Source organism: Triticum aestivum, chromosome 3A, assembly GCF_018294505.1.
Source record: "Triticum aestivum cultivar Chinese Spring chromosome 3A, IWGSC CS RefSeq v2.1, whole genome shotgun sequence".
NCBI classification, from domain to species: domain Eukaryota; kingdom Viridiplantae; phylum Streptophyta; class Magnoliopsida; order Poales; family Poaceae; genus Triticum; species Triticum aestivum.
Window position 1 is genome coordinate 138,477,072 of NC_057800.1, and position 24,146 is coordinate 138,501,217.

Below are 24,146 nucleotides of genomic sequence, written 5' to 3' on the forward strand. Positions count from 1 at the left end.
AGCTCAACCTTAACTTGAAGCTTGCTCAGGAGAATTTGAAGAAAGCGCAAGAAGAAGCAAAAGGTATGGCTGGTGAGGTTCTCCATTCTTAACGGGTGGCTTTTCTTTCTTGTCCATTCTTGATGTTGGTTCCATTCAATGCGCCGTAGAGAAACTGGAGGAAGCTCTGAAGAAGAAGGACCAAGACCTTGCAGAGGCACGGAAGGAGGCCTCGAGCAAAACGAAGCTCACAGAAGAGAAACTGGCTTCGGTCAGAACTCTTGAATAGGAGAACTCCAGACTGAAAACTGCTCTCGAGACAGCTAATCGAGACGCCAGTCGGCTGAAGAAGGAGAAGATGGCTCTGCACGACAAGGCGGGTGAGCTGGCGGGGAAGGTAAAAGATCTGGAGGCTTATCTCAGTGGACTTGCCAAGAAGCTGTTCGTCATGCTCGAAGGTAATTACTTTGCCCCAACTGTCTTGCAGTTTACCAAGCCTGTGTAGGGCCACTTTCTTACTCTTGAATCGTGTTTGCAGAATTCTGCCAGAACTTTGAAGAGGAGACCAGTCGAGTGGAGGCAAGCTTGGACCCTGTTAACTCTCTTGTGAAGGACGAGGCTACAATGAACGTGCTCCGTCTGGAGTCTCGTACTGCCAGCGTCGTTGACTATCTGGCTCGGCTGAAAGTTGCGATGTCGCGGATCGACACATCACTCTGGCCTGGGACGACGCTTCAGAACGACCTCGAGTCTCTGATGGCTCGACTTAACGAAGTCCCAGGTCGAGTGGCGGAATGGAAGAAATCTTCTGCTAGATGTGGTGCTGATGTCGCTCTGTCTCTGGTCCGCGTCCATTGCAAGGAGGCGCGAGAAGAAAAGCTAGCGGCCATCCAAGTTGCCAATACCAAGAAGCACAGCTTTCAAGACTTCATGGAGACTTTCATCGCCGCTGCCACCCGTATTGCCGACGGGGTCGACTTGGATGAGTTCGTCGCCCCTTCCAGTCCTCCTCTTGAGGAGTGAAAAACTTTAAATTTACCTCGAAATGCCGAGTGGATTTGTAACCGTTAAACTCTGCCGAGCCGAGGGCTCGAGTACTCTGAGGTCGGGGATCTTTTAGGCTTTATCTGATCTTGATTTCTCGTTTGAATATCTTCATGGTTTGATTCGTCGAGTGGACCTTGATCTTCACTCGGAATAACCTTGTATTTGCCAGTGGTGCCGCTCCGAAGGGGAAGGTAGCAGTCGACTCGCGGATTGGGTTGTGTCTTGTACTTAGGCGAGCACTGGGCTGCAGCTAAGCCTCCGAGTGAGAGGTTTTCTCTCCACTCGGTAGGATTTTTAAACACTTAGGCGAGCATTGGGCTGCAGCTAAGCCCCCGAGTTGGAGGTTTGCTCTCCACTCGGTAGGATTTTTAAACACTTAGGCGAGCGCTGAGCTGCAGCTAAGCCCCCTAGTGGGAGGTTTGCTCTCCACTCGGTAGGATTTTTTCAAACTTAGACGAGTGCCGGACTGCAGTTAAGTCTCTAAGTGAGAGAACTTAGGCGAGTGCTGGACTGCAGCTAAGCCCCCGAGTGGGGGGATCGCTCTCCACTCGGTAGGATTTTTTCAAACTTAGGCGAGTGCCGGACTGCAGCTAAGTCTCTAAGTGAGAGAACTTAGGCGAGTGCTGGACTGCAGCTAAGCCCCCGAGTGGGAGGATCGCTCTCCACTCGGTGGGATTTTTTCAAACTTAGGCGAGTGCCGGACTGCAGCTAAGTCTCTAAGTGAGAGAACTTAGGCGAGTGCTGGACTGCAGCTAAGCCCCCGAGTGGGAGGATCGCTCTCCACTCGGTAGGATTTTTTCAAACTTAGGCGAGTGCCGGACTGTAGCTAAGTCTCTAAGTGAGAGAACTTAGGCGAGTGCTGGACTGCAGCTAAGCCCCCGAGTGGGAGGATCGCTCTCCACTCAGTAGGATTTTTTCAAACTTAGGCGAGTGCCGGACTGCAGTTAAGTCTCTAAGTGAGAGAACTTAGGCGAGTGTTGGACTGCAGCTAAGCCCCCGAGTGGGGGGATCGCTCTCCACTCGGTAGGATTTTTTCAAACTTAGGCGAGTGCCGGACTGCAGCTAAGTCTCTAAGTGAGAGAACTTAGGCGAGTTCTGGACTGTAGCTAAGCCCCCGAGTGGGAGGATCGCTCTCCACTCGGTAGGATCTTTTCAAACTTAGGCGAGTGCCGGACTGCAGCTAAGTCTCTAAGTGAGAGAACTTAGGCGAGTGCTGGACTGCAGCTAAGCCCCCGAGTGGGAGGATCGCTCTCCACTCGATAGGATTTTTTCAAACTTAGGCGAGTGCTGGACTGCAGCTAAGTCTCTAAGTGAGAGAACTTAGGCGAGTGCTGGACTACAGCTAAGCCCCCGAGTGGGAGGTTTGCTCTCACTCGGTAGGATTTTTTCAAACTTAGGCGAGTGCAGGACTGCAGCTAAGCCCCCGAGTGGGAGGATCGCTCTCCACTCGGTAGGATTTTTCGAGCTTAGGCGAAACGGATTCGTAGCTAAGTCACCCACTGGGGGATTTCGTAAGCAAACAAAAGTGACAGCAATTATTGGAACACTCTTGTCTTTGATGAAAATAAACTGCAGAAATTTTTCTTATTACACCTCATCCAAGGGAGAGCTCAAGTGTAAAAAGGGTGGAGTAGTTCCGCATTCCAAGCTCGTGGCTCGTCGATCTGGCGATCAACATTGTAGAGGTGATACGCTCCATTGTGGAGGACTCTGGTGATGATGAAGGGGCCTTCCCAAGTAGGAGCAAGCTTGTGTGGTTTCTGTTGATCCACTCGGAGGACCAAATCTCCTTCTTGGAAGGCTCGACTCTTCACATTCCGGGCGTGAAATCGACGCAAGTCTTGCTGATAAATGGTCGATCTGATCATGGCCATCTCCCTCTCTTCTTCTAGGATGTCGACTGCGTCTTGCCGGGCCTGTTCTGCTTCATCTTCGGTGTAAAGCTCGACTCGAGGCGCGTTGTGAAGAAGATCACTTGGCAGAACTGCTTCGGCTCCATAAACCAGAAAGAATGGAGTTCTTCCAGTCGACCGGTTAGGGGTGGTCCTCAATCCCCACAGAACTGACGGAAGCTCATCGACCCAAGCACCTGCCGCGTGCTTGAGATCACGCATCAGTCGAGGCTTTAGTCCTTTGAGAATCAGACCATTTTCTCTTTCAGCTTGTCCATTCGACTGGGGATGGGCGACTGATGCGTAGTCGACTCGAGTGCCTTGAGAGGCGCAAAAAGCTCTGAACTTGTCTGAATCGAAGTTTGACCCATTGTCAGTGATGATGCTATGTGGGACTCCATATCTGAATGTTAGCCCTCTGACGAAACTGATAGCAGTGCAAGCATCAAGATTCTTGATAGGCTTAGCTTCAATCCATTTGGTGAACTTGTCGACTGCCACAAGCACATGAGTGAAACCACATCTGCCTGTTCTCAGTGGACCAACCATGTCTAGTCCCCAAACAGCAAAGGGCCAGACGAGTGGAATGGTCTTCAGGGCTGATGCAGGCTTGTGTGACATGTTGGAGTAGAACTGGCACCCTCCACACTTGTCCACTATCTCTTTTGCCATCTCATTTGCTCTAGGCCAGTAAAATCCCGCTCGGTATGCTTTAGCCACAATGGTCCGAGAGGACGCATGGTGACCACAGGTCCCCGAGTGGATATCATCAAGGATTATCTGACCTTCTTCTGGTGTTATGCACTTCTGACCGATTCCAGTCGCGCTTTCTCTATACAACTGCCCCTGCCAGCCTCCGACTGGGAGGGCTGAATTGATTCTGCTATACGGGCCGCAGCGGCCAAATTCTAAAATGGGGTTCGATATACCTGCGTCGGCGGGAAGAGCTGGCGTCGACTAGACTCGGGAGCCCGCTGACGCGCTCGCTCGTCGAGTGCTCGCTAGAGATTCTCCAGTCGAGTGCGCTCGGCCAAATTAGCCAAGCGCGCGTCCTCCAAGGCCCGGGCCTCGGGGGACTCTTCAACAATAGGGGTGCGGAGGGCGTCTATGTTCCGGCGGCGAAGCTCCTCTCGTTGTGATGACGTGAGAGGTTCCGGGAGATACTCATCGTGGGGATGCGACGGGCCGCCCCCACCCGCGCCACCATCAGCGCGAGGGAAACCGGGAGGACTGTGTGTTCCATCGACCGCCAGGATCTCAGCCGCTGGGTCGCTGCTGTCGCACTCGGATGCGGTCTCCGCGGAGCCAGTCGACAGGTCGAACAGGCCACAGAGGGATTCGTCGGGCTCGATTGCCGCGACTTGCGGGGTGGCCGACTGGCGAGCCACGGCATGCCTCACCCACCTCTAAAGTCTCGACCGACCGGAGCGCTTGCGCCGGTCGGAGACAGAGCGGGGAGACGATACGGGGGACGACCGATACTGGGTCGACGGCTGCCGCAGGAGGACGCCACGAACGAATGCGCGGAAATGCGTCGCACCGCGGACGGGGAGCGTGTCGACTTCAAGTGGCACCTCTTGAAGCCAGGCGGAGTCGTCGGCGATGAACGTGAGCGCGCCGAGAGAGATCTCGCGGCCCTCCACCAAAACTCCGCATGAAACCATGATCAAAGGGATCGGAAAAACCGCAACTTCCCCAATCAGGCGCTAAGATTCCTACCCCACGGTGGGCGCCAACTGTCGTGGTTCTAACTCTGACTGTGATGTAGGGGGGTATGTATGGAGAGGTTAGATCTCAGCTATTGAGAAGTTGTAAACACACCAAGATGTACGAGTTCAGGCCCTTCGCGGAGGAGGTAACAGCCCTACGTCTCGGTGCCCGGAGGCGGTCGACTGGATTACTGGCGTGTGAATAACAGGGGTGCGAACCCTTCATACTGAGGAGGGGGTGGCTTATATAGAGTTCGCCGGCCCCCTCCTGCCCTCAGTAATGCAGGGTTTAAGGTACATTTAAGGTTGGGCGTTACTAGTAACGCCCCTAATAAAGTGCTATAATGACCATAAAGACTACTTGATAGCCGACCGTTTGCCTGCGGAGTGACTTTAGGTCTCCTGGCGGTCGAGTGGTTGGCTTCATGGTCGAGTGACAGCTTCTTGGTCGAGTGTCTTGAACCCGTCGAGTGAGATACCTTCAAGTCGATTGAAAGGTGACTTCTCCTAGGGATGTCCTAGGGTAGGGCTCCTTGGACAGGTTCGTGCCCCTACCCTAGGTACATGTCTTCATCAGTTAGCTTTTAGGCTTGAGTATCCTTCTGCTATTTCCGATTCAATCATCATTTCTTCGCGGAAAAACTGAACGAAGCTCTAGCGAAGAAGGATCAGGACTTGGCTGCTGCCCGTAAGGAGGCTGATGACAAGCCCCTCTGGCCGTACAGAAGCTGGCTTTGGTCGACCACTTAGAAGAAGAGAATACCAAGCTGAAGACCGCTCTGAATGAAGCCAACAGGGAGTGTTCACGTTGGAAGAAGGAGAACCTCACCCTGAACGAGAAGATGGAAGGCATCGCTCCCAGGAGGGACGACCTGGAGAGCTACTTGAGGAGCCTCGCCAAGAAGTTGTACATCAAGCTTGAAGGTGCACATTCAGTTCCGACTGGTTTTTTTTTTGTGTCGACTCAGTCTATGAAAATTGACTTATCCTTGGATCGTGTATGCAGAGCTTTGCCAGAACTTTGAAGAGGAGACTGGGCGGATCGAAACAGGTTTGGATCCAATCAACTCTCCCGTGAAAGATGAAGCTGCCATGAATTTGCTCCGACTGGAATCTCGCATTGACGGCGTCGTGGACTACTTGGCTCGACTGAAGGTTGCCATGTCACGGATCGACCCGGCACTTTGGCCAGAGGCTACGCTCCAAAATGATCTCGAGTCTCTGATGACTCGACTTAATGGAATCCCTGACCGAGTGCAGGAGTGGAAGAAGTCTTCTGCTTGGTGTGGCGCTGATGTGGCTCTGTCTCTGGTCCGCGTCCATTGCAAGGAGGCGCGAGAAGAGAAGCTGGCCGCCATCCAAGTTGCCAATACCAGGAAGCACAACTTTCAAGATTACATGGAGACTTTCATCGCTGCTGCCACCCGTATTGCAGACGGGATCGACTTGGACGAGTTCGTCGCCCCTTCCAGTCCTCCACCTGAGGAGTGAAAAACTTTTAAGCTCCACTTTAAATTTGCCTCGGAATGCCGAGTGGATTTTGTAACCGTTAAACTCCGTCGAGCTGAGGGCTCGATTACTTTGGCCTGAGGTCTGGGACCTTTAGGTCTTATCTGAATTGGATTTATCGTTGAATATCTTCATGGATGATCCGTCGAGTGGAACTCGATCTTCACTCGAACTAACTTTTGTATTTGTGGTGCATCTCCGAAGGAGAAGGTAGCAGTCGATTTGCACCTCGTCGTCCTTGCGGATTGGGTTGTGTCCTGTACTTAGGCAAGCGTTGGTCTGCAGCTAAGCCCCCGAGTGGTAGGTTTGCTCTCACTCAGTAGGATTTTTAAACACTTAGGTGAGCGCTGGGCTGCAGCTAAGCCCCCGAGTGGGAGGTTTGCTCTCCACTCAATAGGATTTTTTCAAACTTAGGCGAGTGCCTGACTGCAGCTAAGTCTCTAAGTGGTATAACTTAGGTGAGTACTGGACTGCAGCTAAGCCCCCGAGTGGGAGGATTGCTCTCCACTCGGTAGGACTTTTTCAAACTTAGGCGAGTGCCTGACTGCAGCTAAGTCTCTAAGTGGGAGAACTTAGGCGAGTACTGGACTGCATCTAAGCCCCCGAGTGGGAGGTTTGCTCTCCACTTGGTAGGATTTTTAAACACTTAGGCGAGCACTGGGCTGCAGCTAAGCCCCCGAGTGAGAGGTTTGCTCTTCACTCGGTAGGATTTTTTCAAACTTAGGCGAGTGCCTGACTGCAGCTAAGTCTCTAAGTGGGAGAACTTAGGCGAGTACTGGACTGCAGCTAAGCCCCCGAGTGGGAGGTTTGCTCTCCACTCGGTAGGATTTTTTTCAAACTTAGGCAAGTGCCTGACTGCAGCTAAGTCTCTAAGTGGGAGAACTTAGGCGAGTACTGGACTGCAGCTAAGCCCCCGAGTGGGAGGTTTGCTCTCCACTCGGTAGGATTTTTTCAAACTTAGGCGAGTGCCTGACTGCAGCTAAGTCTCTAAGTGGGAGAACTTAGGCGAGTACTGGACTGCAGCTAAGCCCCCGAGTGGGAGGTTTGCTCTCCACTCGGTAGGATTTTCTCAAACTTAGGCGAGTGCCTGACTGCAACTAAGTCTCTAAGTGGGAGAACTTAGGCGAGTACTGGACTGCAGCTAAGCCCCCAAGTGGGAGGTTTGCTCTCCACTCGGTAGGATTTTTTCAAACTTAGGCGAGTGTCTGACTGCAGCTAAGTCTCTTTAGTGGGAGAACTTAGGCGAGTACTGGACTGCAGCTAAGCCCCCGAGTGGGAGGTTTGCTCTCCACTCGGTAGGATTTTTTCAAACTTAGGTGAGTGCCTGACTGCAGCTAAGTCTCTAAGTGGGAGACCTTAGGCGAGCACTGGACTGCAGCTAAGCCCCCGAGTGGGAGGATTGCTCTCCACTCGGTAGGATTTTCTAAACTTAGGCGAAACGGATTCGCGGCTAAGTCACCCACTGGGGGATTTCGTATGCAAACAAAAGTGACAATGATTATTGGGACACTCTTGTCTTTGGTACAAATGAACTGCAGAAATTTTTTCTTATTACATCTCGTCCAAGGGAGAACTCAAGTGTAAAAGGGGTAGAGTAGTTCCGCATTCCAAGCTCGTGGCTCGTCGATCTGGTGATCAACATTGTAGAGGTGATATGCTCCATTGTGGAGGACTCTGGTGACAATGAAGGGGCCTTCCCAAGTAGGAGCAAGTTTGTGTGGTTTCTGTTGATCCACTTGGAGGACCAAATCTCCTTCCTGGAAGGCTCGGCTCTTCACATTTCTGGCATGGAATCGACGCAAGTCTTGCTGATAGATGGTCGATCTGATCATAGCCATTTCCCTCTCCTCCTCTAGGAGGTCGACTGCGTCTTTCCGGGCTTGCTCTGCTTCGTCTTCGTTATAAAGCTCGACTCTGGGGGCGTTGTGAAGTAGATCACTCGGTAGGACGGCTTCGGCTCCGTAAACCAGAAAAAATGGCGTTCTTCCGGTCGATCGGTTCGGGGTGGTCCTCAGCCCCCACAAAACCGACGGAAGTTTGTCGGCCCAAGCGCCTACTGCGTGCTTGAGATCACGCATCAATTGAGGCTTCAATCCTTTGAGAATCAGACCATTTGCTCTTTCAGCTTGTCCATTCGACTGAGGATGCGCGACCGACGCGTAGTCGACTCGCGTGCCTTGAGAGGCACAAAAAGATCTGAACTTGTCTGAATCGAAGTTTGACCCATTGTCGGTGATGATGCTATGTGGGACCCCATATCTGAACATCAGCCCTCTGACGAAACTGATAGCAGTGTAAGCATCGAGATTCTTGATAGGCTTGGCTTCAATCCATTTGGTGAACTTGTCGACTGCCACAAGCACATGCGTGAATCTGCTCCTGCCTGTTCTCAGTGGACCGACCATGTCCAGTCCCCAGACAGCAAAAGGCCAGATGAGTGGAACGGTCTTCAGGGCTGATGCAGGCTTGTGTGACATGTTGGAGTAGAACTGGCAACCTCCACACTTGTCGACTATCTCTTTTGCCATCTCATTTGCTCTTGGCCAGTAAAATCCTGCTCGGTATGCTTTAGCCACAATGGTTCGAGAGGACGCATGGTGACCACAGGTCCCCGAGTGGATATCATTAAGGATCATCTGACCCTCTTCTGGTGTTATGCATTTCTGACCGGTTCCAGTCGCGCTTTCCCTATACAACTGTCCCTTTATGACTGTGAAGGCCTTGGATCGGCGGACGATCTGTCGAGCCTCTTCCTCGTCCTCCGGGAGTTCTTTCCTCAAGATATACGCGATGTATGGTACCGTCCAGTCAGGAGTGATAGCCAAGACCTCCATGACTAGGTCGACCACAGCAGGAATTTCGACTTCAGTCGGATCTGTGGCACTTTTCAGTTGCGGGGCTTCTTCTGCGAAGGGATCCTCCTGGACTGACGGCGAGCGGATGTGCTCCAAAAACACATTGCTGGGAATGGCTTCTCTCTTGGAGCCTATCTTTGCCAGATCATCTGCTGCTTGATTTTTCAGTCGGGGGATGTGATGAAGCTCTAACCCCTCGAATTTCTTTTCTAGCTTTCTTACTGCGTTGCAATAGCCAGTCATAGTTGGGCTTCTGACGTCCCACTCCTTCATCACCTGATTAACCACCAAATCTAAGTCGCTGTAGACCATGAGGCGCCAGACGCCGAGTGAAATGGCCATGCGCAACCCGTACAAGAGTGCTTCATATTCTGCTTCATTGTTGGAGGAATCAAAGTGAATCTGGAGAACGTATCTGAGCTTATCTCCTCAGGGGGAGACCAATACTACCCCAGCACCGGAACCGTTCAGCATCTTAGATCCATCGAAGAACATGGTCCAGTGCTCCGAGTGAACTTGAGTCGGGAGTTGTTGTTCAATCCACTCGGCGACGAAATCTGCAATTGCTTGGGACTTGATAACCTTCTTTGCTTCAAACTTGATATCTAGGGGGAGGAGTTCAATCGCCCACTTAGCCACTCGACCAGTTGCATCTCTGTTGTGCAAGATCTCTGACAGTGGAGCGTCGCTGACGACTGTAATGGAATGGTCAGAGAAGTAGTGTGCAACCTTCTTCGTGGTCATGTAGATCCCATATACAAGCTTCTAGTAATGGGCATATCTTTGCTTCGAAGGGGTCAAAACTTCAGACACATAATATACTGGGCGCTGAACTCTGAAGGCCTTTCCTTCTTCTTCTCGCTCGACCGTGAGTACTGTACTGACAACTTGTCCCGTGGCCACAATGTACAGCAGCAGAGGCTCTTTACTGATTGGGGCAGCAAGCACCGGCTGGGTGGAGAGCAGAGCTTTGAGCTCTGCAAACGCTGCGTCAGCTTCTGGAGTCCACTCGAACTTGTCAGACTTCTTCATCAGTCGGTAAAGAGGCAACGCCTTTTCACCGAGACAAGAAATGAATCGACTTAGAGCGGCCAAGCAACCTATAAGTTTCTGGACATCGTGTACACGCACAGGGCGCTTCATCCGGAGTATGGTGCCAACTTTCTCGGGATTGGCGTCGATTCCTCGTTCGGAAACGAGAAAACCAAGTAACTTTCCACCTGGAACTCTGAAATGTGCACTTTGATGGATTGAGCTTGATATCGTATCCCCTGAGGTTAGCAAAGGTTTCGGCAAGGTCAGTCAGTAGGTCGGAACCTTTCCGTGACTTAACCACAATATCATCCATGTATGCTTCTATGTTCCGACTGATCCGAGTGAGTAAACACTTCTGAATCATCCTCATGAATGTGGCTCCAGCATTCTTGAGGCCGAAGGGCATGGTGACATAACAGAAGCACCCAAATGGGGTGATGAAAGCCATTTTGATCTCGTCAGGTCCATACAGACGGATCTGATGGTACCCTGAATAAGCATCTAGAAAAGACAAACGCTCACACCCCGCGGTCGAGTCCACTACCTGGTCGATGCGGGGAAGAGCAAAATGATCTTTCGGGCAGGCCCGATTGATGTGTTTAAAGTCAATGCACATGCGAAGTGACTTGTCCTTTTTAGGGACCATGACAACATTGGCGAGCCACTCGGAGTGGTAAATCTCTCGGATGAACTCCGCTGCTAAGAGCCGAGCCACCTCGTCGCCAATAGCTTTCCTCTTCTGGACGGCGGACCGTCGAAGATGTTCTTTCACAGGCTTGAACTTTGGGTCGACTCGTAGACGGTGCTCAGCCAGCCCCTTGGGAACTCCAGGCATGTCAGAAGGCTTCCATGCGAAGACGTCCCAGTTCTCACGGAGGAACTGGATGAGCACTTCTTCCTATTTGGAGTCGAGCGTCATCGAGATGTGAGTCGGAGCAGCGTCGGGGTCGGTCGGGTGAATGTGAGCTAGCTTAGTTTCACCGGACGACTAAAAAGCAGATTCTGAAGCAAGCTTCTTGGCTCGTAGCAATTCACTCGGATCAGCAGTCTTCTGGTACTCTTGTAGCTCAACAACTGCCATCTGAGCGTCAGCAATCTTCGATCCTTTCTGAAAACACTCTTCTGCTTTCTTCCGATTGCCGGTAACGGTGATCACACCTCTGGGGCCGGGCATCTTCAACTTGAGATACATGTAGCATGGTCGAGCCATGAAGCGTGCATAAGCTGGCCGGCCCAGAATAGCATGATAAGCACTTTGGAAGTCCACAACCTCAAATGTCAACTTTTCCTTACGGTAATTCTTCGAATCACCGAAAACCACATCAAGAGCGATCTGGCTGAGTGATTCGGCTTTCTTTCCAGGAATGACTCCGTGGAAGCTCATGTTACTGGTACTGAGCCTGGACATCGGAATGCCCATTCCTTTCAATGTTTCAGCATACAATATGTTCAGGCCACTGCCATCATCCATCAGGACTTTGGTCAGTCGAGTGCCTTCGACAACTGGGTCGACCACCAAAGCTTGCCTCCCAGGGGTGGCAATGTGCGTAGGGTGATCAGACTGGTCGAATGTGATGGCAGTCTAAGACCACTTCAGATAACTGGGTGTTGCCGGAGCAACCATATTCACCTCACGGTTAATGACTTTCAGTCGACTTTTGCTTTCGACATCGGCAAAAATCATCAGGGTGGAATTGACTTGGGGGTATCCATCATCACTGTCTTCCTTGTCCTCAACTCTGTCCGACTCTTTTTCCTTGTCCTTGGACTGCTTGCCTTGAAACTGCTGGATTAGGAGCCGGCACTGTCGAGTGGTATGTTTTGGGTAAATAAAATTACCCTCTTCATCTTTCTTGGTGTGGATGTGACATGGCAGATCCAAAACATCATTCCCATCCTGATCCTTGACTTTCTTGGGCTTCCAGGGGCCCTTGGGTTTTCCCTTGAAGTTTCCCTGGGCCACGGCCAGGGCCTCCCCAGGGGCGGCTGGTTCGGCCTTCCGCTTTTGCTTCTGACTGGAGTTCCCTCCGGTTTCTTGGGCGACTGCCTTGTGTTTGCCACTCCGGAGTCGATCTTCGTCTTCACCATTAGCATATTTGGTGGCAATCTCCGTCATCCGATTCAGAGACATCTCTCCGGTTCGACCGAACTTCAGATTCAATTCTCTGTATTTAACGCCTTCCTTGAAGGCACAAACTGCTTGATGGTCTGGCACATTCTCAACCGTGTGATGCAGTGTGATTCACCTCTGGATGTAATCCCTCAGAGTTTCATTCGGTTTCTGCACGCAAGACCACAATTCTGTAAGGCCTGCAGGTCGCTTGCATGTTCCCTCAAAGGTGGTGACAAACACTCGGGAGAGGTCCTCCCAAGTGTAGATGCTGCTGGGTGCCAACTAATTTAGCCACGCCCTGGCTGAGCCCTCTAACATGAGAGGCAAATGCTTCATGGCCACCTCATCATTGCCACCACCAATCTGTACAGCCACTCGGTAATCTTCGAGCCAAGTGTCAGGCTTAGACTCACCGGTGAACTTGCTGACTCCCGTCGCCAACCTGAAGTTGGGAGGAATCACTGCGGCTCTGATGGCTCGACTGAAACACTCTGGCCCCGAAACACGCACTCTGCTGCTGGCAGGCGCATCCCTGTCATGGCCTTCTCGGTGAGCTCTGTTCCTGTCAACCAAACCTTGGACGAGGATAGACCTCGCGTCAAAGCCTGGATCCCTGGGGTCGACTGGAATCCTCTGCCCAACACTATGAGGGCGCATGTCGTCTTGATGTCGAGGCGCATATGACCCACTCCTCGGGGGAGGGGTTGGCGCTCGACGTCGACCATCGCGATCGGATCGGTGATCATACTGCTCATTCCTTCTGTACTGACCATGCCGGTCACCACGTCCCTCACGCCTCGGGGGCAATCTCGGGCTGTGAGCCGACTGGACTGTATCTGTTGCAACGGATCGACTGTGGATTCTATTCTGCGACTGAGAAACAGCGGAATTCTGGTTTCCCGCCGCCCGGAGCAACGCTCTGATCTGCAACAAGCCCCTGCCAGCCTCCGACTGGGAGGGCTGAATCGATTCTGCTATACGGGCCGCGGCGGCCAAATTTTGAACTGGGGTTCGGTATACCTGCGTCGGCGGGAAGAGCTGACGTCGACTAGACTCGGGAGCCCGCTGACGCGCTTGCTCGTCGAGTGCTCGCTGGAGATTCTCCAGTCGAGTGCGCTCGGCCAAGTTAGCCAAGCGCGCGTCCTCCAAGGCCCGGGCCTCGGGGGTCTCTCCGATGATAGGAGTGTGGAGCGCGTCCATGTTCCGGCGGCGAAGCTCCTCTCGCTGTAATGATGTGAGAGGTTCGGGGAGATACTCATCGTGGGGATGCGACGGGTCGCCCCCACCCGCGCCTCCATCTGCGCGAGGGAAACCGGGAGGACTATGCGTTCCATCGACCGCCAGAACCTCAACCGCTGGGTCGCTGCTGTCGCACTCGGATGCGGTCTCCGCAGAGCCAGTCGAACAGGCCGCAGAGGGATTCGTCGGGCTCGATTGCCGCGACTTCTGGGGCGGCCGACTAGCGAGCCGCGGCATGCCTCGCCCACCTCTGAAGTCTCGACCGACCGGAGCGCTTGCGCCGGTGGGAGACAGAGCGGGGAGACGACACGGGGGCCGACCGATACTGGGTCGACGGCTGCCGCAGGAGGACGCCATGAACGCATGCGCGGAAGTGCGTCGCACCGCGGACGGGGAGCGCGTCGATGTCGAGTGGTGCCTCCTGAAGCCAGGCGGAGTCATCGGCGATGAACGTGAGCGCGCCGAGGCGGATCTCGCGGCCCTCCACCAAAACTCCGCACGAAACCATGATCAAAAGGATCGGAAAAATCGCAACTTCTCCAATCAGGCGCTAAGATTCCAGCCCCACGGTGGGTGCCAACTGTCGTGGTTCTAACTCTGACAGTGATGTAGGGGGTATGTATGGAGAGGCTAGATCTCAGGTATTGGGAAGTTGTAAACACACCAAGATGTACGAGTTCAGGCCCTTCGCGGAGGAAGTAACAACCCTACGTCTCGGTGCCCGGAGGCGGTCGACTGGATTACTGGCATGTGAATAACAGGGGTGCGAACCCTTCATACTGAGGAGGGGGTTGGCTTATATAGAGTTCGCCGGCCCCCTCCTGCCCTCAGTAATGCAGGGTTTAAGGTACATTTAAGGTTGGGCGTTACTGGTAACACCCCTAAATAAAGTGCTATAATGACCATAAAGACTACTTAATAGCCGATCGTTTGCCTGCGGAGTGACTTTAGGTCTCCTGGCGGTTGAGTGGTTGGCTTCATGGTCGAGTGATGGCTTCTTGGTCGAGTGTCTTGAACCCGTCGAGTGGGATACCTTCAAGTCGATTGAAAGGTGACTTCTTCTAGGGATGTCCTAGGGTAGGGCTTTTTGGACAGGTCCGTGCCCCTACCCTAGGTACATGGCTTCATCATTCCCAACGGTTCTACTTGGCACAAACACTAAATTAACACAAAAAACACAACCAAAACAAAATGCTAAATAATTTATTTATTACTAAGCAGGAGCAAAAAGCAAGTAATAAAAATAAAATTGGGTTGCCTCCCAACAAGCGCTATCGTTTAACGCCCCTACCTAGGCATAAAAGCGAGGATAGATCTAGGTATTGCCATCTTTGGTTTTGGGGAGAAAGAGAGCAAACTTGTTATCTATGGAATTAATCTTCCTATTTTGACAGAGCACATGTCCATTAATGGTAGAAGAAAGATTAAGAATGTTGCGGAAATTGGCATCTAGGCTAGCTTTTATCTCTTTAATAGATTCGTTTTGGTAAGAAAGCAAGAGAGATGTAATTTCAGTTTTCTCATTAATGGGGTGCCCAAATATAGTTTTCATCCTCTCATAGGTATCTATGGGGTCCCCTTCAAGAAAACCCCCCTCGAAAATAGAATCTAAGACTTGTTTGAACGAAGCGGGTAGCCCGACATAAAAGCTTTTCAAGTAAACCTCAATTTGATATTGGGGTACATAGCCAGCCCGGATCCTTAACAGCCTATCCCAAGAATCTTTCAAAGATTCATCAAGTAAGTAATGAAAAATTCCAGAATCATCTTCATCAAAATTACTAAGGTTCTCATTGATAACTTCGGCAAGTTGTTCTATAGCATTCCGATTTATGAGTTTAGATAAGATAGTAGGATTGTCTAAAGCACTAGAACTTGGGAGAGAACCCCCAACTCTTTTTGGTTCTGACATGGTGAGGGAAAAGAGGCAAACAGAAAAAGAGAGGGAGATAGAGAGAGAGAGAGGGTGAATAAAACGGCAAGGGTGAAGTGGGGAAGAGGAAAACGAGAGGTAAATGGCAAATAATGTAATGCGAGAGATAGGGATTGTGATGGGTACTTGGTATGTTGACTTTTTGCATAGACTTCCCCGGCAACGGCGCCAGAAATCCTTCTTGCTATGTCTTGAGCTTGCTTTGGTTTTCCCCGAAGAGGAAGGGATGATGCAGCAGAGTAGCATAAGTATTTCCCTCAGTTTTTGAGAACCAAGGTATCAATCTAGTACGAGGCCACGCTCAAGTCCCTCGTACCTGCACAAAGCGATAGCTACTCGCAACCAACGTGATTAGGGGTTGTCAATCCCTTCACGGTCACTTACGAGAGTGAGATCTGATAGATATAATATTTTTGGTATTTTTGGTATAAAGATGCAAAGTAAAAAGTAAAAGCAAAACAAGATTAAAGTGATGGAGATTGATATGATGAGAATAGACCCGGGGGCCATAGGTTTCACTAGTGGCTTCTCTCAAGAGCATAAGTATTCTACGGTGGGTGAACAAAATACTGTTGAGCAATTGACAGAACTGAGCATAGTATGAGAATATCTAGGCATGATCATGTATATAGGCATCACTTCCGTGACAAGTAGATCGAATCGATTCTGCATCTACTACTATTACTCCATTCATCGACCGCTATCCAGCATGCATCTAGAGTATTAAGTTAAAAACAGAGTAACGCCTTACGCAAGATGACATGATGTAGAGAGATAAATTCATGCAATATGAAATAAACCCCATCTTGTTATCCTCGATGGCAACGATGCAATACGTGCCTTGCTGCCCCTTCTGTCACTGGGTAAGGACACCACAAGATCGAACCCAAAGCTAAGCACTCCTCCCATGACAAGAACTACCAATCTAGTTGGCCAAACCAAACGGATAATTCGAAGAGACTTGCAAAGATAACCAATCATACATAAAAGAATTTAGAGAAGATTCAAATATTATTCATAGATAGACTTGATCATAAACCCACAATTCATCGGTCTCAACAAACACACCGCAAAAAGAAGATTATATCGAATAGATCTCCACAAGAGAGGGGGAGAATTTGTATTGAGATTCAAAGAGAGAGAAGAAGCCATCTAGCTACTAACTATGGACCCGAAGGTCTGAGGTAAACTACTCACACTTCATCGGAGGGGCTAGGATGATGTAGAAGCCCTCCGTGATGACGGCCCTCTTCCAGCGGAGCTCCGAAACAGGCCCCGAGATGGGATCTCATGGATATAGAAAGTTGCGGCGGTGGAATTAGGTTTTTGGCTCCTGTTCTGATCGTTTGGGGGTACGTGTGTATATATAAGAGGAAGAAGTACGCCGAAGGAGCAACGAGGGGCCCACGAGGCAGGGGGCGCGCCCTAGGGGGCGCCCCCCACCCTTGTGACCGCCTCTTATGTTCCTTGGAGCAGGGTCCAAGTCTCCTGGATCACATTCGGTGAGAAAATCACTTTCCCGAAGATTTTATTCCGTTTGGACTCCATTTGATATTCCGTTTCTTCGAAACACTGAAATAGGCAAAAAACAGCAATTCTGGGTTGGGCCTCCGGTTAATAGGTTAGTCCCAAAAATAATATAAAAGTGGAAAATAAAGCCCAATATAGTCCAAAATAGTAGATAATATAGCATGGAGCAATCAAAAATTATAGATACATTGGAGACGTATCAAACCCTAAGATAGATAGTGGGGTACGTCTCCGGCGAGCCCCCCTCCCTGTTGTGGCTGGTTCTTTCGTCACCCCGGCGAGCCCCCCCCCACCCCCACCCCCTGAAAATCGACTGACCCAAAAGTTGATTCAGTCGACTGAAGTGTAGCTAAATCGGAGCAGCATCGCAAGCAAGATCAAGAGCGAGAGCAGCAGCGCGAGCAAGAGCAATAGCAAGAGCTGACCAGGCAGGGGACTGAGAGCAAGAGCAGAGCAGCAGTGCGAGCGAGAGCTAAAGCAGCAGCAGCTCCTACTGATGTGGATGTCGCCGCCGAGGGAGCGACACCGTGGAGGAAGTGGCCGGCGACGACGCCGTGGATGGAGCCACGCCGTGTTGGCTCGGGACCGAGCGCCGGCAACACCATGAGATCGAATCAAGAAGAAAATGTGGCGATTAGTGTACGACCTCTTTGGTGGCGCCGATTAGGCCGCAGCTTCATCTGAGGAAACGGTGATGATGATGCTCTTCCGGTGGTGCAGGTGAAGACGGCGGTGTGGGAATGAAGGTGGCGCGAAAGACGAGGGGAACGTCGGGGTAGCTCCTTGGAGGTGGAGGACGGGGTGGCTGAACCGGCGGGACGATGAGATCGACGACGGATCCTCATCTGGTATGGTGGGTGAGGGACGTCGAGGTGTTGTTGTGGACGACGTTGTCGGGGAAGAGGCTCCGGCTAGGTGGCGGACGGAGCAGGGTGTGGGGTTTTATCATGGGTTTTCGCGGCCTCGGTGTACAAATGGGTGGGCGGATGGGATGGCAGTGGGGAACCATAGCTTAGAGACGCGCTTGTCCGAAATGTGGGGTAAGTTACGAAAGTACACCCACCGATTTGAAGCGGTTCTTTTGGTTCAGGGGTACCACGGGCATTTCGCGTGCCGGGATTTCACAGGAGGTGGGAGTTTTCGCGCGCGTTGTAATTTCGGAATAGCAAGGCGCAGGTTGAGATGGAGGGAGTTGTCGGAGCACAACGAGACAAAGATATATCTTAAATATTGCGGGCTAACAACGCACGGGTTGAAATTTCCGGACAAGCCTAACGTGTACTGTACCAAATCAATGTGCACTACAAATGTCATTCAAAACTTTGAATTCATGTTATGTTCAATTAAAATATTTCGCTACGTGTATAATGCATGCAACCTACTACTCAAATGAACGTTTTAGTGCATTCCAAACATATATACTACCGCTTCAATATGAACTAAATTTGAATTCGTTTCTCTATTTGAATAAGATCTACAGTAATGATTGTTGTGAAGTCAAAGCATTTGAATTTGTTTCTCTGTTTTAATAAGATCTACAATCATCATTATTGTCAAGTTAAACCATCGTTTGTGTATTATCTTCACAGCACACCACATGATTAGTCTCGAGTTACATATGAACTATGTGTACTATATGAACTCGAACTAGATTTTTTGAATCCACTTTATTTTGATTTCAAATCACATTACATTTCTAGCTCTAGCTAGGTCTTCAAAATCTAAACCATGTCTCATATGTATAATGTGTTTATCACATTATGTATGGTGCCCCGCCCCCCTACGCCTACAAGTATTTAGATGTGAGTTGCAAACACCACACATTACCACAAATTCAAATAAAATGTGAGAATGTTTGATATATAGTATTGTTTAGATTGTTCGATATTTAGTTGTAAGCTGCAAACGCCACACATTATCACAAATTCAAATAAAATGTGAGATTGTTTGATGTATAGTATGGTTTAGATTGTTCGGCATTTAGCTATGAGTTGCAAACACCATGCATTATCACATTATGGTATAACATGTGCACAACACGTGTATCACCTCTATATTCATGCATGCAATGTTTAAAACACTATGATCTCCTATTCAAATATATGAATCCGCTTTCATATCAAATTATGATCTTTGTTAGTCTCTTACACCCACACAATCCTCTAACCTTTGTAGCTACCACTAACTTTCTCTCGTGCATGCACACGCCCTCCTCGCCCTCACCCTCCCTTGGCATTCTATCCACAGGGCACATTCATTTTTTTTCTTTAGGTCGTTCTCACAGAGTCTCCACAACTCCTTTCCGACACACACCGATCGATAAACCTCTCTAGCGATGCCTGCCTACAACATACACACACACCTCCAATCTCCTCCTTTATGTGTCCTTGCCTCGTGTCTCTCATACGGTCAGACACACGTGTAAACTCTCGCCCCTCTTTTCATCGATCTCACAACCGCACACTCCTCCCCCTATCTAGCTAGTAGTTGGCCTCTTGCACCACCTCCTAGATCCATTCTCTCTGTCTATCCGTCTCGCTGGGCCTTATTTGCCTCTAACAAATGGACGTACACCGACTGATCTCTCGCTATACATATAGCTAGCTAGGTCCTTATAACTCATTTTTACCCACACGTCAATCGATCTACCTCATTAGTTGTGTCTCTCCCTTCCTCCGACAAACAACAATTGATCTACCGATCTAGTTAGGTTTGCTTACCAAACACATGGTTCCCCTTCATCATCCATGGATGCGTCCCGAGAGATCTATCACGCACAGGCACACACAGAAACACATCCCCACTCTTATTGATAACATTGCAGTTCCACCCTCAGTTTGTCTAGTAGGCCTCTCCCACCATCTTCGAGAAGCAACTCCATCACCCATCCAGCACTCTACCCCTCTCCCTCCCACTCCCTCCCTCTCTCTCTCCTCTCTCTCTCTCTCTGTCCCATCATATTTCCCATCCTTCAGTTATGTATGGATGTCGACCGATCTCCCTCAAGACATAGCTGGGTCTCTCCTTCTCAACACATATACGAGTCGTTCTACCTCTATAGTTAGGCCTCTGCCTACCCCTCCCCCACCCCCTACCCCCCACACACACCGATACATCGAGCGCTCTAGTCATGTCTCCCTGCCACACACAAACTTGACATGTGCCCTCTAACGTTCCGGTAGGCCAGTCGCCCTATATCTTTGACATGCACACACACACACACAATTTCGATGGCTCTCTTCATCGATCTCGCACCCACCCACTTGATCCTCTCTTCGACTCTATCGATAGCTATGACCCCTCCCTCTCTTCTCGTGGATTGCCCGACCCTCTATGTATGATATGGATAGGCCTCCATTTCACACACATTGCATGCAAAATTTTGTTTGAGATGTCATCGACACATATTCCCACAAATAATTCACGAAATCAACCCCCACCCCACCCCCACCCCAAAACAAAAAACACTCACGAACACGGTTTGTATCTCTCACACACACCCACGTAGGTGGGGGACGTGCACGAAGAGAAGAGGTGCATGCACGGCGCACGTACTCCCGTCTCTTTCCCAACCACACCCGCGTGGGTACACGGTGGAGCTCATTTCTGTACGAAAAAGGCAGCCCACGTGGTAATTTGGCACGTGTACTGGTTGTCCACTTGGTGGAGGGAGGATCGTATACCACGGGTGAACAAACAAATTGCGCTTGACGTGTTATGTTAAAAAAGAGGCAAACCATGTGGGTTCTACCTTAGAGGCAAGGCTCTATACACTAGAGTACTTTTGATGTGTCCCATCAACTCGCAGAACGAGGAGAAGCTTGCTTAGTATGCCGTCTCCCCCGCCCACGGGCGCGGTGGCTTGCAGGATGAGGTGAAGCTTGCTCTGCCTTACGCCCGCTCCCTCGCCCATGCGTGCGGTGGCTCGCAGGATGAGGAGAAAAATTTACTACTCCCTCCGTTTACTCCTCGTCCCTACTACCTTGATTATAGAGATTATATCATATTGTTTGGAATATATATGTCCTTTAGTAGATTTCAATATGAACTACTAGTACATACTCCAAACACTGATGTATATAGGCGTATTTTATAGTGTAGATTCACTCATTTTGGTCCGTATGTAGCACTCTCCCTCGCCCCTCGACCCTCGCCCACGTGGTGGACGTGCAGCAATTCATTCGGTCTCATATAGCCAGAACGATATATACTGCACTACCATTATTGCTCGACTTCCCGAAGAGGCGAAGAGCCAATCGCAAGGTTAATATTTTGGAGATGCCAGCGCAAGGTTATAGGAGAACGAGTAGTAGGTGTCGCGTTATTTATAAGTAAAGTTTTTTTCTTCAGTGGCACGTACGCAATATGATAGGTTCATATGGAGAGAAAAGGAAACCGCTCCACTATATACATAGTCAAGACGGGTCTGCCTACACGGTTGCTTGCTGGGGTTGCTCTCTTCACACACTCTCGCACAAAATGACTGTGGCCACATCTCTAACATCCCGGCGGATCATGTCCGCTTGGGGAAGGGGTGGATGCTTAGTGTAGATGCGGTGGTCGTCGCCGACGGTGAAAACCCACTGTCGGCACGTCCCGATCAGGGGTCCCCGCCGTTCTCTCTGACAAAGACGGTGAGGTTGCCTTCATCCCTTGCTCACTACCGCGACGTGGGCAGTTGCCGCCTCCCGCCACCCTCCTCAAGATTGAGCTACGTCCCTCAGGTACAACTCCCTTTACAACCGGCTTGCACCACTGCTCCAGCTTCCCACACCACTCCCTCTGGATATTTCTCTACTTCTTTGCCCCGCACATACCTCTACTAGCTTCTACGTACTGTATTTGTGATGAGTTTATGTCTCATCAACTAGTCCTAGTAATCTTATTCTAATCACGCTTCTTCAATTTCTTTGCCACAGGGATGCTCATCTCGATTTTGGTAAAACTGCACAAAATGATCTGATGGTCAAAAGGTTGCAAACTTCATTTATTAGGAAGCTCGAACGTTGCCAGCAAATTGAAGCCTAGTCAGGGTTCACGGTTCAAGGTCTAGGGACTGCATGGATCGTTTTTTTATTTAGCTGCCTCTGTTCCAAACTAAGTGTCAACTTTAGTAGTAGTACAACTTTGTACTAAAGTTTGCACAAAGTTGAGACACTTATTTTGGAACGGAGGGAGTACATATTTGCTATGATCTGTCAATCATTGAGATGCAATAGCATGCATGTTAGTCTCCTTTGTATTTGATGAAATGTTGCAACGGGCAACCTTGGACGCAAGATACATGTAACAGAAGCTGGAAGCTTCATAGCATTGTACAAATTTATCTCGCTGATAAATTACAGTACGTACTATACTAGTACTTCCTCCGTTCCTAAATATAAGTCTTTGTAGAGATTTCACCATGAACCACATGTGGAAGTATATAGATGCATTTTAAGTGTAGATTCATTCATTTTGTTCTGTATGTAGTGGAATCTCTACAAAGACTTATATACTAGTAATAGCTAGCCCCCACTACTAGGAATTCTCTATCCTCTCCTTGAGCCACATCATCAAAATTGATGTAGCCGTTAGATGAGGTAAATCAGTCCATAATAGCCGTCTGATCTAGACGCTGAGAGGCTCCGCACTAAGCCACATGCAAGCATGCAGAAATACCATGGCACATGCATGTGAGTGGGTTTTAAATCACATCAACATGTCTGCATGCAAGCATGCACCGGTAGCATGCATGTAAGTGAGCTTTTAAGTCCCATTAACATGTCAAAAAGAAAAATATAATCTCATTATGCAGTAGGAGTTGGGTGATCTTTTTTCCTTACATGGGATGATCTAAATGATGATAGGAGTTTATTTAGTTTGGCTACCACATTTGTCATGCGGTTATAGAGTTTTTTTTAGTTCTATGAAATCGATAATTTTGCGCAGAGAGATATACCAATGTTCCGCGGCAACGCGGGGGGACTCATATAGTAATATTTAGGAACGGAGGGAGTACTATGTAAAGAGTTAGGTGTCGCACGGTGATAGTGTAAGGTGGGCCATGTAATCACTGAGCCTGCGTGTTTTCACTGCTCTTGCACGCCTCCGCTGTAAGAATGGAGAAAATTGTAATCTAGTAGTAGTACCTCCTTTCGCCAAAAGCGTGGGAGATCCAGCAGTCCTACCACCTCAGTAATAAAGACCAATGAGCCGTCAGATCACATAGACCCAGAAGTAAGTTGGACGGACGAAGCAACCATCACTCTTGCACTAGTGAGAGGTCGCGTCCGCTCTGCTCGGGCATGAATGCGGCACCGATTCTTTAGAGCAGTGCTAACCATTTCGGGCGGGAAGCGCGCGCGGGCGATGGAGGGGCTTTGGGTGGGCCAGGCTGGTCAGGAGCGGGCGTGGCAGCTGTCCGCATGTCCCTACTGGACACGCCCGGAAACGAGAGGATGCACCGACTCTTGCGGCTAAAATCGTACACTACACAACATCTCTCTGTAGGAGTAGGTCGATCTGTCGCTCTCTCTAACACATACATGTTGTTAAACACACACACACACACACACACACACACACACACACGCACCTTGGTCCCGTTGCACTTTCTAACGTGACTTATTACACCTAGACGGAGGGAGTAGTAAGGATATGAGATACGGTGGCACACTGACTTAAGTCGAATACAAGTGCCCAAAATTTGTATGCATGTTATAATAAGGATTCACTTAAAATAGTACGTGAGCGAACAGAGGGACAATTGGACAGTGTTCCCGAGCAGTAGCGAGATGTGTAAGGTAAGAAACACTGCTAGCGCTTTTAATTTTTCTTATTAATTTGTTTGTTTCACCCTCTGACTGGTGGGACCCAACGTACTACGTGGAGAGAGGTAAGGTGACTAAGGCTGCATTATTTCTGCACCACTGTGGATAGTCTTACCACCAAAGCCACATGACACGACTATGATTGAAATCCCAATGACTCCCACACACAAAAAAACACGGCATGCTTGTCACACGAATGCAGGAATGTATAAAAGGTTATTTCCCTCTCGTTGAACATAACGGGAGGGTTGTGTAGCTGGTTAGCCTGTTCGCTCATCAAACTTGAGGTCTCGGGTTTGATAAATACACTTGAGCATAATTTGTGCCAGGAGGATTCTTTGACTGGTCAAAATGTTTTCTAGGGTTTGCACGCTTCACACACTCTCTCTCTCTCCAGTATATATATACACGCTGGAGCCTCAGCGCTTGTAGTTGCTCTCTTCACACTCTCTCGCCCTCTCCCGCTGGAGCCTCAGCGCTTGTAGTTGCTCTC

The 24,146-nt window shown here is 49.8% G+C and overlaps 1 protein-coding gene across 1 annotated transcript in view; it reads left to right on the forward strand.

Moving 5' to 3' along the window:
• The first annotated feature begins 210 nt into the window (after window positions 1-210).
• LOC123056853 (uncharacterized) overlaps window positions 211-24,146 on the forward strand; it is a 50,525-nt gene continuing 26,589 nt past the window's right edge. Inside the window, exons 1-2 of the mRNA XM_044480103.1 lie at window positions 211-437; window positions 518-666. Coding sequence (XP_044336038.1) covers window positions 338-437; window positions 518-666 — 249 coding nt within the window. The 5' untranslated portion in view covers window positions 211-337. The remainder of the gene's footprint in view (window positions 438-517; window positions 667-24,146) is intronic.